The sequence below is a fragment of the Nerophis ophidion genome, linkage group LG25 (genome assembly GCF_033978795.1).
Source record: "Nerophis ophidion isolate RoL-2023_Sa linkage group LG25, RoL_Noph_v1.0, whole genome shotgun sequence".
NCBI lineage: Eukaryota > Metazoa > Chordata > Actinopteri > Syngnathiformes > Syngnathidae > Nerophis > Nerophis ophidion.
In genome coordinates, this window is record NC_084635.1 from 39,205,767 (window position 1) to 39,223,266 (window position 17,500).

General features: G+C 37.3%; 1 protein-coding gene across 2 annotated transcripts in view; it reads right to left on the reverse strand.

Moving 5' to 3' along the window:
- Positions 1–9,633: 9,633 nt before the first annotated feature.
- Positions 9,634–17,500, reverse strand: part of vegfd (vascular endothelial growth factor D) — an 18,651-nt gene continuing 10,784 nt past the window's right edge. For both annotated transcript variants that reach the window (XM_061887694.1, XM_061887695.1), the window contains 5 exons: positions 13,222–13,291; positions 13,038–13,165; positions 12,855–12,970; positions 9,952–10,114; positions 9,634–9,860 (listed from right to left, as the gene is read on the reverse strand). In XM_061887694.1, the coding sequence (XP_061743678.1) occupies positions 9,824–9,860; positions 9,952–10,114; positions 12,855–12,970; positions 13,038–13,165; positions 13,222–13,291 (514 nt within the window). In that variant the 3' untranslated portion in view covers positions 9,634–9,823. The remainder of the gene's footprint in view (positions 9,861–9,951; positions 10,115–12,854; positions 12,971–13,037; positions 13,166–13,221; positions 13,292–17,500) is intronic.

Genomic DNA, 17,500 nt, shown 5'->3' on the forward strand with positions numbered 1-17,500 from the left:
AGAATATTAGAAGTACTGCAACACCCAATATTCAGCACGAAGTAAGAATATTTAGAAGTACTGCAACACCAATATTAAGCATAAAGTAGAATATTTAGAAGTACTGCAACACCCAATAATTCAGCATAAAGTAGAATATTTAGAAGTACTGCAACACCCAATATTCAGCATAAAGTAAGAATATTTAGAAGTACTGCAACAGCCAATATTCAGCATGAAGTAAGAATATTTAGAAGTACTGCAACACCCAATATTCAGCATAAAGTAAGAATATTTAGAAGTACTGCAACACCCAATATTCAGCATAAAGTAAGAATATTTAGAAGTACTGCAACACCCAATATTCAGCATGAAGTAAGAATATTTAGAAGTACTGCAACAGCCAATATTCAGCATGAAGTAAGAATATTTAGAAGTACTGCAACACCCAATATTCAGCATAAGTAAGAATATTTAGAAGTACTGCAACACCCAATATTCAGCATGAAGTAAGAATATTTAGAAGTACTGCAACAGCCAATATTCAGCATGAAGTAAGAATATTTAGAAGTACTGCAACAGCCAATATTCAGCATAAAGTAAGAATATTTAGAAGTACTGCAACAGCCAATATTCAGCATAAGTAAGAATATTTAGAAGTACTGCAACACCCAATATTCAGCATGAAGTAAGAATATTTAGAAGTACTGCAACAGCCAATATTCAGCATAAGTAAGAATATTTAGAAGTACTGCAACAGCCAATATTCAGCATAAGTAAGAATATTTAGAAGTACTGCAACAGCCAATATTCAGCATAAAGTAAGAATATTTAGAAGTACTGCAACACCCAATATTCAGCATGAAGTAAGAATATTTAGAAGTACTGCAACACCCAATATTCAGCATGAAGTAAGAATATTTAGAAGTACTGCAACAGCCCAATATTCAGCATGAAGTAAGAATATTTAGAAGTACTGCAACAGCCAATATTCAGCATAAAGTAAGAATATTTAGAAGTACTGCAACACCCAATATTCAGCATAAAGTAAGAATATTTAGAAGTACTGCAACAGCCAATATTCAGCATGAAGTAAGAATATTTAGAAGTACTTGAACAGCCAATATTCAGCATGAAGTAAGAATATTTAGAAGTACTGCAACACCCAATATTCAGCATGAAGTAAGAATATTTAGAAGTACTGCAACACCAATATTCAGCATGAAGTAAGAATATTTAGAAGTACTGCAACACCCAATATTCAGCACGAAGTAAGAATATTTAGAAGTACTGCAACACCAATATTCAGCATGAAGTAAGAATATTAGAAGTACTGCAACACCCAATATTCAGCATAAAGTAAGAATATTTAGAAGTACTGCAACACCCAATATTCAGCACGAAGTAAGAATATTTAGAAGTACTGCAACACCCAATATTAAGCATAAAGTAAGAATATTTAGAAGTACTGCAACACCCAATATTCAGCATGAAGTAAGAATATTTAGAAGTACTGCAACAGCCAATATTCAGCACGAAGTAAGAATATTTAGAAGTACTGCAACAGCCAATATTCAGCAAAAAGTAAGAATATTTAGAAGTACTGCAACAGCCAATATTCAGCACGAAGTAAGAATATTTAGAAGTACTGCAACACCCCAATATTCAGCATAAAGTAAGAATATTTAGAAGTACTGCAACAGCCAATATTCAGCATAAAGTAAGAATATTTAGAAGTACTGCAACACCCAATATTAAGCATAAAGTAAGAATATTTAGAAGTACTGCAACAGCCAATATTCAGCAAAAAGTAAGAATATTTAGAAGTACTGCAACAGCCAATATTCAGCATAAAGTAAGAATATTTAGAAGTACTGCAACAGCCAATATTCAGCATGAAGTAAGAATATTTAGAAGTACTGCAACAGCCAATATTCAGCAAAAAGTAAGAATATTTAGAAGTACTGCAACAGCCAATATTCAGCATAAAGTAAGAATATTTAGAAGTACTGCAACAGCCAATATTCAGCATGAAGTAAGAATATTTAGAAGTACTGCAACAGCCAATATTCAGCATAAAGTAAGAATATTTAGAAGTACTGCAACACCCAATATTCAGCACGAAGTAAGAATATTTAGAAGTACTGCAACAGCCAATATTAAGCATAAAGTAAGAATATTTAGAAGTACTGCAACACCCAATATTCAGCAAAAAGTAAGAATATTTAGAAGTACTGCAACAGCCAATATTCAGCATGAAGTAAGAATATTTAGAAGTACTGCAACAGCCAATATTCAGCATGAAGTAAGAATATTTAGAAGTACTGCAACAGCCAATATTCAGCATGAAGTAAGAATATTTAGAAGTACTGCAACAGCCAATATTCAGCATAAAGTAAGAATATTTAGAAGTACTGCAACAGCCAATATTCAGCATGAAGTAAGAATATTTAGAAGTACTGCAACACCCAATATTCAGCATAAAGTAAGAATATTTAGAAGTACTGCAACACCCAATATTCAGCATAAAGTAAGAATATTTAGAAGTACTGCAACACCCAATATTCAGCACGAAGTAAGAATATTTAGAAGTACTGCAACACCTAATATTCAGCATAAAGTAAGAATATTTAGAAGTACTGCAACAGCCAATATTCAGAATAAAGTAAGAATATTTAGAAGTACTGCAACAGCCAATATTCAGTATGAAGTAAGAATATTTAGAAGTACTGCAACACCCAATATTCAGCATAAAGTAAGAATATTTAGAAGTACTGCAACACCCAATATTCAGCATAAAGTAAGAATATTTAGAAGTACTGCAACACCCAATATTCAGCATAAAGTAAGAATATTTAGAAGTACTGCAACAGCCAATATTCAGCATAAAGTAAGAATATTTAGAAGTACTGCAACACCCAATATTCAGCATGAAGTAAGAATATTTAGAAGTACTGCAACACCCAATATTCAGCATGAAGTAAGAATATTTAGAAGTACTGCAACACCCAATATTCAGCATAAAGTAAGAATATTTAGAAGTACTGCAACACCCAATATTCAGCACGAAGTAAGAATATTTAGAAGTACTGCAACACCCAATATTAAGCATAAAGTAAGAATATTTAGAAGTACTGCAACAGCCAATATTCAGCAAAAAGTAAGAATATTTAGAAGTACTGCAACAGCCAATATTCAGCACGAAGTAAGAATATTTAGAAGTACTGCAACACCCAATATTAAGCATAAAGTAAGAATATTTAGAAGTACTGCAACAGCCAATATTCAGCAAAAAGTAAGAATATTTAGAAGTACTGCAACAGCCAATATTCAGCATAAAGTAAGAATATTTAGAAGTACTGCAACAGCCAATATTCAGCATAAAGTAAGAATATTTAGAAGTACTGCAACAGCCAATATTCAGCATGAAGTAAGAATATTTAGAAGTACTGCAACAGCCAATATTCAGCATAAAGTAAGAATATTTAGAAGTACTGCAACACCCAATATTCAGCAAAAAGTAAGAATATTTAGAAGTACTGCAACACCCAATATTCAGCATAAAGTAAGAATATTTAGAAGTACTGCAACAGCCAATATTCAGCATAAAGTAAGAATATTTAGAAGTACTGCAACAGCCAATATTCAGCATAAAGTAAGAATATTTAGAAGTACTTGCAACACCCAATATTCAGCAAAAAGTAAGAATATTTAGAAGTACTGCAACAGCCAATATTCAGCATGAAGTAAGAATATTTAGAAGTACTGCAACAGCCAATATTCAGCATAAAGTAAGAATATTTAGAAGTACTGCAACACCCAATATTCAGCACGAAGTAAGAATATTTAGAAGTACTGCAACAGCCAATATTAAGCATAAAGTAAGAATATTTAGAAGTACTGCAACAGCCAATATTCAGCATGAAGTAAGAATATTTAGAAGTACTGCAACAGCCAATATTCAGCATGAAGTAAGAATATTTAGAAGTACTGCAACACCCAATATTCAGCACGAAGTAAGAATATTTAGAAGTACTGCAACAGCCAATATTAAGCATAAAGTAAGAATATTTAGAAGTACTGCAACAGCCAATATTCAGCATAAAGTAAGAATATTTAGAAGTACTGCAACACCCAATATTCAGCATGAAGTAAGAATATTTAGAAGTACTGCAACACCCAATATTAAGCATAAAGTAAGAATATTTAGAAGTACTGCAACAGCCAATATTCAGCATGAAGTAAGAATATTTAGAAGTACTGCAACAGCCAATATTCAGCATAAAGTAAGAATATTTAGAAGTACTGCAACACCCAATATTCAGCACGAAGTAAGAATATTTAGAAGTACTGCAACAGCCAATATTAAGCATAAAGTAAGAATATTTAGAAGTACTGCAACACCCAATATTCAGCAAAAAGTAAGAATATTTAGAAGTACTGCAACAGCCAATATTCAGCATAAAGTAAGAATATTTAGAAGTACTGCAACAGCCAATATTCAGCATGAAGTAAGAATATTTAGAAGTACTGCAACACCCAATATTCAGCATAAAGTAAGAATATTTAGAAGTACTGCAACACCCAATATTCAGCACGAAGTAAGAATATTTAGAAGTACTGCAACACCTAATATTCAGCATAAAGTAAGAATATTTAGAAGTACTGCAACAGCCAATATTCAGCATAAAGTAAGAATATTTAGAAGTACTGCAACAGCCAATATTCAGTATGAAGTAAGAATATTTAGAAGTACTGCAACAGCCAATATTCAGTATGAAGTAAGAATATTTAGAAGTACTGCAACACCCAATATTCAGCAAAAAGTAAGAATATTTAGAAGTACTGCAACACTGAACAAGAAGTAGGAGTGCAGTACTACAGTAGACGACAATGACGTAACAATAAGTTAGTACATTCATTCATCTTCTTCCGCTTATCCGAGGTGGTGTCGCGGGGACAGCAGCCTAAGCATGGAAGCCCAGACTTCCCTCTCCCCATTCACAGATTCAGAATTGTACTGTCAGATTGATGCTGTGTTGAAATCCACCACTGAGTTTTGTTATTCATTCTGGCACCTGAGCTGCAGTATTTTACCGCTAAAAACTGTACAGTAGGTCTTAACTCACTCACTTAAAAGTGTTTCCTCCAGGTGAAGACCCAATAAGTCCAAAAGAGAAAAGAGAGGATCCAATATTATCTGCTCACAGATGCTCTGCAGCTCGTCCTCGACCCTTGATGCTGTCAGTCACATGCAGGATTCTCACAGGAATGAGGCAAAACCAACACACACACCTAATGTAAAACTGCCAGCTCAGTCCACACAATTTTACCTTAAAAAAAAGAAAAACTGGTTGAGGTATTTTTTTTCAATTTACGCTAACTTGCTGTAAAAGTTAGCGTGAAATCTATTGGCATTTTTACATTTAATGTTAGATTTAATGTTACTGTAAATTTAATGTTACTGTAAATTTAATATTAGATTTAATGTTAAATTTAATATTAGATTTAATGTTAAATTTAATGTTAAATTTAATGTTAGATTTATTGTTAGATTTAATGTTAAATGTATTGTTAGATTAAATGTTAGATTTAATGTTATAATAAATGTTAAATTTAATGTTAGATTAAATGTTAAATTTAATGTTATAATAAATGTTAAATATAATGTTGGACTTAATGTTAAATTTAATGTTAGATTTAATGTTAGATTTAATGTTAAATTTAATGTTGGATTAAATGTTAAATGTACCATTACATTAAATGTTAAATATAATGTTGGATTTAATGTTAAATTTAATGTTGGTTAAACAATGATTTGACTTGAAGACAGAATGTGTTTGGAGAATTTAATAACATGATATTTGTTGAAAGATTGGATAGTAATAAAGTTTAAAATGCATGACATCACTTTTGTCAAAATGAAATGAAAGAATACATTTAGTAAGAAAAAATTAAGTACTTTCAGTTAGTGTTTTAAATATAATAATTAGTTGTATTTAAAGTTCTTTCAGCCAGTATGTTAAACTTAATAGTTAATTGTATCTAAATTAATTTCAGGGTGTATTTTAAATGTATTATTTAGTTTAATCTAAAGCTCTTCCAGGGAGTATTTTGAATATAATATTTAATTTGATCTTAAGTTCTTTCAGGATGTATTTTATATATAATATTTAGTTTAATCTAAATGGGTTTCAGTAAGTATTTAAAATATAATATTTTGTTTTATCTAAAGCTCCTTCGGGATGTATTTTGAATATAATATTTAGCTTTACTTAAAATTATTTCGGAAGGTATTTTAAATATAATATTTAGTTTTACCTAAAGCTCTTTCAGGATGTATTTTGAATATGATATTTAGTTTTATCTAAAGGTCCTTCAGTAAGTATTTTAAATATAAAATGTTTTATCTAAAGCTCTTTCAGGATGTATTTTGAATATGATATTGAGTTTTATCTAAAGGTTTTTCAGTAAGTATTTTAAATATAATATTTTGTTTTATCTAAAGCTCCTTCAGGATGTATTTTGAATATTTAGCTTTATTTAAAATTATATCATGGTGTATTTTAAATAAAATATTTAGCTTTATTTAAAATTATTTCAGGATGTATTTTAAATAGAATATTTAATTGTATTTAAAATTATTTCAGAATGTATTTTAAATATAATATTTAATTGTATTTAAAATAATTTCACGATGTATTTTACATATAACATTTAGTTTTATACAAAGTTCTTTCAGGATGTATTTAAAATATAATATTTAGTTTTATTTAAAATGATTTAAGGAGGTATTTTAAATATAATATTTAGTTTTACCTAAAGCTCTTTCAGGATGTATTTTGGATATATTTATTTTTATCTCAAGGTCCTTCAGTAAGTATTTTAAATATAAAATGTTTTATCCAAAGCTCTTTCAGGATGTATTTTGAATATGATATTTAGTTTTATCTAAAGGTTTTTCGGTAAGTATTTTAAATATAATATTTTGTTTTATCTAAAGCTCCTTCAGGATGTATTTTGAATACAATATTTGGCTTAATTTAAATTATTTCAGGGTGTATTTAAAAAAAAATATTTAGTTTTATTTAAAATGATTTAAGGAGGTATTTTAAATATAATATTTAGTCTTACCTGAAGCTCTTTCAGGATGTATTTTGAATATGATATTTATTTTTATCTAAAGGTCCCTCAGTAAGTATTTTAAATATAATATTTTGTTTTATCTAAAGCTCTTTCAGGATGTATTTTGAAGAACATATTTAATTGTATTTAAAATTATTTTAGGACTTATTTTACATATATTTAATTGTATTTAAAATTATTTCAGGATGTATTTTAAATATAATATTTTAATGTATTTAAAATTATTTCAGGATGTATTTTAAATATAATATTTACTTAAAAGTATATTAGCGTTATCTTTACAGTCTATTAAAGTTTGATATTTGATGAACATGAACCTTCACGCTGTAGAAAATCCATGAGTTGCAATGTGTTTAATATTGAGCAAATATGAATGTTTGTCCTTCCAAATAATGGAAGTCCTTTCACTTCCCTAACCTTTGTGTGAGCAGCAGAAGAGGAAGTGAAGGGTTTGGTTATCAAATATTGAAGTGACAAGGGGAGGGAGACACTTCTCTGTCACACGTGCAAACACGACAATAAATCAACAATAATATTATTTTCATTCAAACTAAACTAGCTGAGTTATTTCGCTTTCTGAGATTGTGTGTACAGAACATGTGTTGGCAGTCAACATATTTACATAAACCGTCAGGAAAGTGTAGTAGTCGTCATTTATTTCTGACTCATGAGCAGTAAATAGGAACTACAAACCCCGTTTCCATATGAGTTGGGAAATTGTGTTAGATGTAAATATAAACAGAAAACAATGATTTGCAAATCCTTTTCAAGCCATATTCAGTTGAATATGCTACAAAGACAACATATTTGATGTTCAAACTCATTAACTTTTTTTTCTTTCAAATAATCATTAACTTTAGAAGTTGATGCCAGCAACACGTGACAAAGAAGTTGGGAAAGGTGGCAATAAATACTGATAAAGTGGAGGAATGCTCATCAAACACTTATTTGGAACACCCCACAGGTGTGCAGGCTAATTGGGAACAGGTGGGTGCCATGATTGGCTATAAAAACAGCTTCCCAAAAACTGCTCAGTCTTTCACAAGAAAGGATGGGGCGAGGTACACCCCTTTGTCCACAACTGTGTGAGCAAATAGTCAAACAGTTTAAGAACAACCTTTCTCAAAGTGCAATTGCAAGAAATTTAGGGATTTCAACATCTACGCTCCATAATATCATCAAAAGGTTCAGAGAATCTGGAGAAATCACTCCACGTAAGCGGCATGGCCGGAAACCAACATTGAAAGACCGTGACCTTCGATCCCTCAGATGGCACTGTATCAAAAATCCACATCAATCTCTAAAGGATATCACCACATGGGCTCAGGAACACTTCAGAAAACCAAAATCATAAATACAGTTTGTTGCTACATCTGTAAGTGCAAGTTAAAGCTCTACTATGCAAAGCGAAAGCCATTTATCAACAACATCCAGAAACGCTGCCAGCTTCTCTGGGCCCAAGATCATCTAAGATGGACTGATGCAAAGTGGAAAAGTGTTCTGTGGTCCGACGAGTCCACATTTCAAATTGTATTTGACAATATTCGACATGGTGTCATCCGGACCAAAGGGGAAGCGAACCATCCAGACTGTTATCGACGCAAAGTTGAAAAGCCAGCATGTGTGATGGTATGGGGGTGCATTAGTGCCCAAGGCATGGGTAACTTACACATCTGTGAAGGCACCATTAATGCTGAAAGGTACATACAGCTTTTGGACCAACATATGCTGCCATCTAAGCGCCGTCTTTTTCATGGACGCCCCTGCTTATTTCAGGAAGACAATGCCAAGCCACATTCAGCACGTGTTACAACAGCGTGGCTTCGTGGAAAAAAGAGTGCGGGTACTTTCCTGGCCCGCCTGCAGTCCAGACCTGTCTCCCATGGAAAATGTGTGGCGCATTATGAAGCGTAAAATACGACAGCGGAGACCCCGGACTGTTGTGTGAAGTGAAGTGAATTATATTTATATAGCGCTTTTCTCAAGTGACTCAAAGCGCTTTACATAGTGAAACCCAATATCTAAGTTACATTTAAAGCAGTGTGGGTGGCACTGGGAGCAGGTGGGTAAAGTGTCTTGCCCAAGGACACAACGGGAGTAACTAGGATGGCACAAGCGGGAATCGAACCTGCAACCCACAAGTTGCTGGCACGGCCACTCTACCAACCGAGCTCTGTTGAAGGACTGAAGCTCTACATAAAACAAGAATGGGAAATAATTCCACTTTCAAAGCTTCAACAATTAGTTTCCTCAGTTCCCAAACGTTTATTGAGTGTTGTTAAAAGAAAAGGTGATGTAACACAGTGGTGAACATGCCCTTTCCCAACTACTTTGGCACGTGTTGCAGCCATGAAATTCTAAGTTAATTATTATTTGCAAAAAAAAATAAAGTTTATCAGTTTGAACATCAAATATGTTGTCTTTGTAGCATATTCAACTGAATATGGCTTGAAAAGGATTCGCAAATCATTGTATTCTGTTTATATTTACATCTAACACAATTTCCCAACTCATATGGAAACAGGGTTTGTAAGTCAAACTATAAAAATAATCTTTTTATAATCGACAGCTTGCAAAGAACATTGATCCAAATATGTGATTAATAGTTAAGATTGTCCTAATTAGTTCTTTCATTAGCATAAATAGAAGTGTGAATAAATTATGAGCCTGCCGTCTGCGGTGCTCAGCTGCTCTCCGTTCACTCGCCAGTGTGATGCTGCTTGGGCCACCTGCACCTGTCAACAACAACAACAACAACAACATCAACAACATCAACACCGTGTGCGTCAAACAGGAAGTGGGAGGGAAGCGTTTCCTGTGCGGCACCTGCAAGACGCAGCATCAAAATGTTGACGCCTGTGAGCGCAGACAGAAGAGTTGAGGTGGCAGCGGTGCGCCCTTATTTGGGCGGTCGGCTCAGGAAGCGGAACGCAGTCGCAGCGATCCACGTCGATCTCACAGTCGGGCATCCAGGAAGTCAGCGGAAGCTCTAAACACAAAGTCATGTTTCGTCACAGTCAGCAATTAGCCGAACCTCCATTTAAGAACAGAAATCGACTGGTAAAGTTTGTAACGTGAAGCAGATGTCTCCATAATTAAACATGAAAATAAGAATAATTGGTTCCAGCCTTGTCAAAAGTCCATGTTTTAGTCAAGCGAATATCAAGTAATATAACAAGGAGCTGATGGATCAACTTTCTAAGAGAAAACAACAACGACAAGCTGAACTTTCCTATCTGTGCTGCTCTGCCAACACGCACATACACAGAAGTCCCTTTGGTGCCCTCACAAACGATCAGAAATCACTAAAATTATTAACTTTAACAACCGTATTGCGGCAAAAATAAACATTTTAAAAAGTCAAATCTACTTAGAGTACATCAGCACTGCTCAGGTAGCGGGGCCATGCTTTATCAGTATCATGCTTTGAATAGCCGTGCGCTACAAATTGTAGCTATTAATCCAGACTTGATTAAAAAAAATTAAACTCAGGACACTGTTTTTTTGTTTTGTAGGTTTTATATATTGTGGTTAATGCTGCTGATCAATTTGAATGTGTCTTATTTATTGAGTTGATTTAATTTTATTTTTCAGTATCAAATGGTTCACAATTTAAAAAATGTTTATAGTTTAAATAAGGATTAGTTTGTTTTTTTTTTAGTTCCAGGCAATCCGATCCTCTTCATATATTTTCAATGTTACTAAAGCTATTTTTTTTGTTGTAAGTTAATCTATATTTCTTTATTTTTGGGTTTCTTTTATGTAAATAAGCATACAATATTATGCAAAGGTTACTTATACGATTAATCAATGCGGGGGGGCGTGTCTTTTTCTTCCGGGGGGGCGGGGGGGGATGGGGGGCAAGAGGAAATAAGATACACTGCAGTATATTAACATTGACAAAAGCAGACAGGGATAGAGAAGGGAGGGGTCAGGAGAAGGTGTGTGTGTGCTCTTGGAAGAGGCGCCGCTGAATGAGAGTTAGTCTTCCCCTGTGCTGTGAGATTAGTCCACATTGGCATTTTTTTTTTCCAGGAAAGTCAGTTCTCATCACAATTAAAACTTTCTGTGGTACAAAGTCGGCTTCCTCAATCTCTTCAATAGCAGCGAGCTCAAAATGGATGACTCTAAAAACTAATAAAAATTAAAGCTGCAAGCAGCGATGGACGGGACCGACTTTTGCTGGTGTTTCCTGCCTTTACCCAGTCAACATATCTTTACCTGCACATTACCTACCTTCCCTGCATCCTGGGGTCACACTGGTGCTTTTTTCTTTCACCCATACATGCTGGTGCTTCCTGCCATCACCCAGACAACAAATCTTTACCTGCACATTACCTACCTTCTCTGTATCCTGGTGTCAAACTGGTGCCTCCTTCTTTCACCCAGTCAACATATCTTTACCTGCACATTACCTACCTTCCCTGCATCCTGGGGTCACACTGGTGCTTTTTTCTTTCACCCATACATGCTGGTGCTTCCTGCCATCACCCAGACAACATATCTTTACCTGCACATTACCTACTTTCTCTGTATGCTGGTGTCAAACTGGTGCCTCCTTCTTTCACCCAGTCAACATATCTTTACCTGCACTTTACCTACCTTTCCTGCATCCTGGGGTCACATTGGTGCTTCTTTCTTTCACCCAGATATGCTGGTGCTTCCTACCATCACCCAGTCAACATATCTTTACCTGCACATTACCTACCTTTCCTGCATCCTGGGGTCACACTGGTGCTTCTTTCTTTCACCCAGACATGCTGGTGCTTCCTGCCATCACCCAGACAACATATCTTTACCTTCACATTACCTACCTTCTCTGTATCCTGTTGTCAAACTGGTGCCTCTTCCTTTCACCCAGTCAACATATCTTTACCTGCACATTACCTACCTTCTCTGCATTGTGTGGTCACGCTGGTGCTTCCTGCTTTTAAGCGGCCATCTTGAGACGGCAGCAGCGCAGCAGATCTTTGAAGGCTTGTAAAATCAAAACCGGAGAAGTTAGAAAAACTCTTTCATCAACTTTTAATCAGAAGGGTTCAGTCTCTTTCCTGTGGTAGTTTGAAGCCGACACAACAAACGCGCTCAGAGGAGATAATGTTTGAAAAAAGGTGACGGGTTTTTACAAAGCTTTTGTTTTGAAGGGGTAATTGCCAACTTGTTGTTGATTTTTGGTGAAGAATGTCAATGAATGAGATGTAGGTCTAAGTGAGACCTACATGGAGGTTTTTGTTTCACGTCTCTACGACATTTCTATCGGAAGTTACAAGCAATTTTGTCTGTGTTTTCTTACTAGGAGCGGTTTTGTATGTGTTTTATTCCTAGGGGGGCGCTAGAGCGCAATTTTGAGTTTTGGGGTTTGTTTTTTAATTATATCGCAATTTTTGCCAGTCCTGATGTGTGTGTCCAGTTTGGTGAGTTTTGAAGCATTTTAAGGGGGTCAAATTACAGCTCAAAGAGGCTAAAATGACATTTTTTCAGGAAACTTTAGTTTCGAAGGGATTTTTGCCAACTTCCTGTTGAAAATGTATGAATATAAAAACAAATAAAAAATAGTGGACCAACGTAGAAAACCCCTCCCACGCATCAAAATATGAGAGATGGGTCAAGGTGACAAGTTGGGGTTTGTCTCAAACTGTTTGGGAATTGTTGTCTTTACGGGGATCCTGAACGCACCACATCAGGTGTCATCAGGTTTGCTTCAACGCAGGAAGTCTGCAATCCCTCACCTGGCCGACTGGATGGGTAAGGTATACACCTGTCGCTCGCACAATCCCAAATCCACCCGCTGACGCAAAGTCTTCTGGAACCTTCCGCCTCTGACGGCCGTCCAATCAGGGAACAGCTGCAAGCAAAGCGGGTGAGAGCGGCGGCCATAAGGTGCGCCGGCCTGCCTTTGCCGGGGGACTCACCCGCCGCTCCCGTGGGGCCGGGCGTGGCGCCGTATGACGGCGGGCTGCAGGCACCTGCAGTCGGTGTGGTTGGCCACCCTGATCAGCAGCGGCTCGGGCAGGAACTTGAAGGGGACGATGCTGAGCACCTGCGACACACGGCTGGTGAGTTGGCGGCATGGCTGCGGTGAGGCGGAGCACGTACGGTTTTATTGACGGCCAGCGTGCTCGTGTTTCTGCACGTGACGCCTTCTTGATTGCAGCAACCCCCGCATCTGCCAATCACAGTGACGCCTCACTCAGGTGACATCATTTCAGCAAAGTCCCACTCACCAGCAGGGAGACAGAACAACTTCCTGTGCCCCTTAAAAGGTGGGACAAAGGTCAACATGGGGGGGTGAGTAAAGAAATATTCAGTCTAAGGCTGGACACCCGGAAAGGGGGTCCAGACGAAGGGGAGAAAAAAAAAAAACTCAATAGCCACAGTACACGTAAACGAGCTATAAAGAACGCACAAGACTTGCAACAGAGGGGAGGGAGTGGGGGCAATGGAAGCTGGCTGCTGACGTCCATCAACCCTAAGGAATTCTAAAATAAAATAAAATAAAATAAAAAGATAACAAATATATGCATTCTTAGGGTTAGGGTTATGTAAAGAGTCAAAATAATAAATATTTTTAAGTAGTTTTTTTTACAAATTTGGATTGAATTTTGTCATTTAAAGAGGTTCTCCTGGATGAGGACATGTGAGAATGAAAGTAATGGTGATATTTCCTCACCTGTGTACACACACACACACATGTATTCTCACCTGTGTACACGCACACATGTGTTCTCACCTGTGTACACGCACACATGTGTTCTCACCTGTGTACACGCACACATGTATTCTCACCTGTGTACACGCACACATGTGTTCTCACCTGTGTACACACACACGTATTCTCACCTGTGTACGGACACACACACGTGTTCTCACCTGTGTACACACACACACGTGTTCTCACCTGTGTACACACACACGTATTCTCACCTGTGTACACACACACATGTATTCTCACCTGTGTACACACACACACACACATGTATTCTCACCTGTGTACACCCACATGTATTCTCACCTGTGTACACACACACACATGTATTCTCACCTGTGTACACACACACACACACATGTATTCTCACCTGTGTACACACACACACATGTATTCTCACCTGTGTACACACACACATGTATTCTCACCTGTGTACACACACACACACACATGTATTCTCACCTGTGTACACACACGTATGTATTCTCACCTGTGTACACGCACACACATGTATTCTCACCTGTGTACACACACGTATGTATTCTCACCTGTGTACACGCACACGTGTTCTCACCTGTGTACACACACACATGTATTCTCACCTGTGTACACACACACACACATGTATTCTCACCTGTGTACACACACACATGTATTCTCACCTGTGTACACACACACATGTATTCTCACCTGTGTACACACACACATGTATTCTCACCTGTGTACACACACACATGTATTCTCACCTGTGTACACACACACATGTATTCTCACCTGTGTACACACACACATGTATTCTCACCTGTGTACACACACACATGTATTCACACCTGTGTACACACACACATGTATTCACACCTGTGTACACACACACATGTATTCACACCTGTGTACACACACATGTATTCACACCTGTGTACACACACACATGTATTCTCACCTGTGTACACACACACACATGTATTCTCACCTGTGTACACACACACATGTATTCACACCTGTGTACACACACACATGTTTTCTCACCTGTGTACACACACATGTATTCTCACCTGTGTACACACACATGTATTCTCACCTGTGTACACACACATGTATTCTCACCTGTGTACACACACACACATGTATTCTCACCTGTGTACACACACACATGTATTCTCACCTGTGTACACGCACACATGTATTCTCACCTGTGTACACGCACACGTGTTCTCACCTGTGTACACACACACATGTATTCTCACCTGTGTACACACACACATGTATTCTCACCTGTGTACACACACACACACGTATTCTCACCTGTGTACACACACACATGTATTCTCACCTGTGTACACACACACATGTATTCTCACCTGTGTACACACACACATGTATTCTCACCTGTGTACACACACACATGTATTCTCACCTGTGTACACACACACATGTATTCACACCTGTGTACACACACACATGTATTCACACCTGTGTACACACACACATGTATTCTCACCTGTGTACACACACACATGTATTCTCACCTGTGTACACACACACATGTATTCACACCTGTGTACACACACACATGTATTCTCACCTGTGTACACACACATGTATTCTCACCTGTGTACACACACATGTATTCTCACCTGTGTACACACACATGTATTCTCACCTGTGTACACACACACACGTATTCTCACCTGTGTACACACACACATGTATTCTCACCTGTGTACACACACACATGTATTCTCACCTGTGTACACACACACATGTATTCTCACCTGTGTACACACACACACATGTATTCTCACCTGTGTACACACACATGTATTCTCACCTGTGTACACACACATGTATTCTCACCTGTGTACACACACATGTATTCTCACCTGTGTACACACATGTATTCTCACCTGTGTACACACACACATGTATTCTCACCTGTGTACACACACACATGTATTCTCACCTGTGTACACACACACATGTATTCACACCTGTGTACACACACACATGTATTCACACCTGTGTACACACACACATGTATTCTCACCTGTGTACACACACACATGTATTCACACCTGTGTACACACACACATGTATTCACACCTGTGTACACACACACATGTATTCACACCTGTGTACACACACATGTATTCTCACCTGTGTACACACACATGTATTCTCACCTGTGTACACACACATGTATTCTCACCTGTGTACACACACACATGTATTCTCACCTGTGTACACACACACATGTATTCTCACCTGTGTACACACACACATGTATTCTCACCTGTGTACACACACACATGTATTCTCACTTGTGTACACACACACGTATTCTCACCTGTGTACACACACACATGTATTCTCACCTGTGTACACACACATGTATTCTCACCTGTGTACACACACATGTATTCTCACCTGTGTACACACATGTATTCTCACCTGTGTACACACACACATGTATTCTCACCTGTGTACACACACACATGTATTCTCACCTGTGTACACACACACATGTATTCACACCTGTGTACACACACACATGTATTCACACCTGTGTACACACACACATGTATTCTCACCTGTGTACACACACACATGTATTCTCACCTGTGTACACACACACATGTATTCTCACCTGTGTACACACACACATGTATTCTCACCTGTGTACACACACACATGTATTCTCACCTGTGTACACACACACATGTATTCTCACCTGTGTACACACACACATGTATTCTCACCTGTGTACACACACACATGTATTCTCACCTGTGTACACACACACATATATTCTCACCTGTGTACACACACACATGTATTCTCACCTGTGTACACACACACACACGTATTCTCACCTGTGTACACACACACATGTATTCTCACCTGTGTACACACACACATGTATTCTCACCTGTGTACACACACACACACGTATTCTCACCTGTGTACACACACACATGTATTCTCACCTGTGTACACACACACATGTATTCTCACCTGTGTACACACACACATGTATTCTCACCTGTGTACACACACACATGTATTCTCACCTGTGTACACACACACATGTATTCTCACCTGTGTACACACACACATATATTCTCACCTGTGTACACACACACATGTATTCTCACCTGTGTACACACACACACGTATTCTCAACTGTGTACACACACACACATGTATTCTCACCTGTGTACACACACACACACACATGTATTCTCACCTGTGTACACACACACACACATGTATTCTCACCTGTGTACACACACATGTATTCTCACCTGTGTACACACACACACATGTATTCTCACCTGTGTACACACACACATGTATTCTCACCTGTGTACACACACACATGTATTCTCACCTGTGTACACACACACATGTATTCTCACCTGTGTACACACACACACACACATGTATTCTCACCTGTGTACACACACACATGTATTCTCACCTGTGTACACACACACACACATGTATTCTCACCTGTGTACACACACACACATGTATTCTCACCTGTGTACACACACACACATGTATTCTCACCTGTGTACACACACACACATGTATTCTCACCTGTGTACACACACACACATGTATTCTCACCTGTGTACACACACACACATGTATTCTCACCTGTGTACA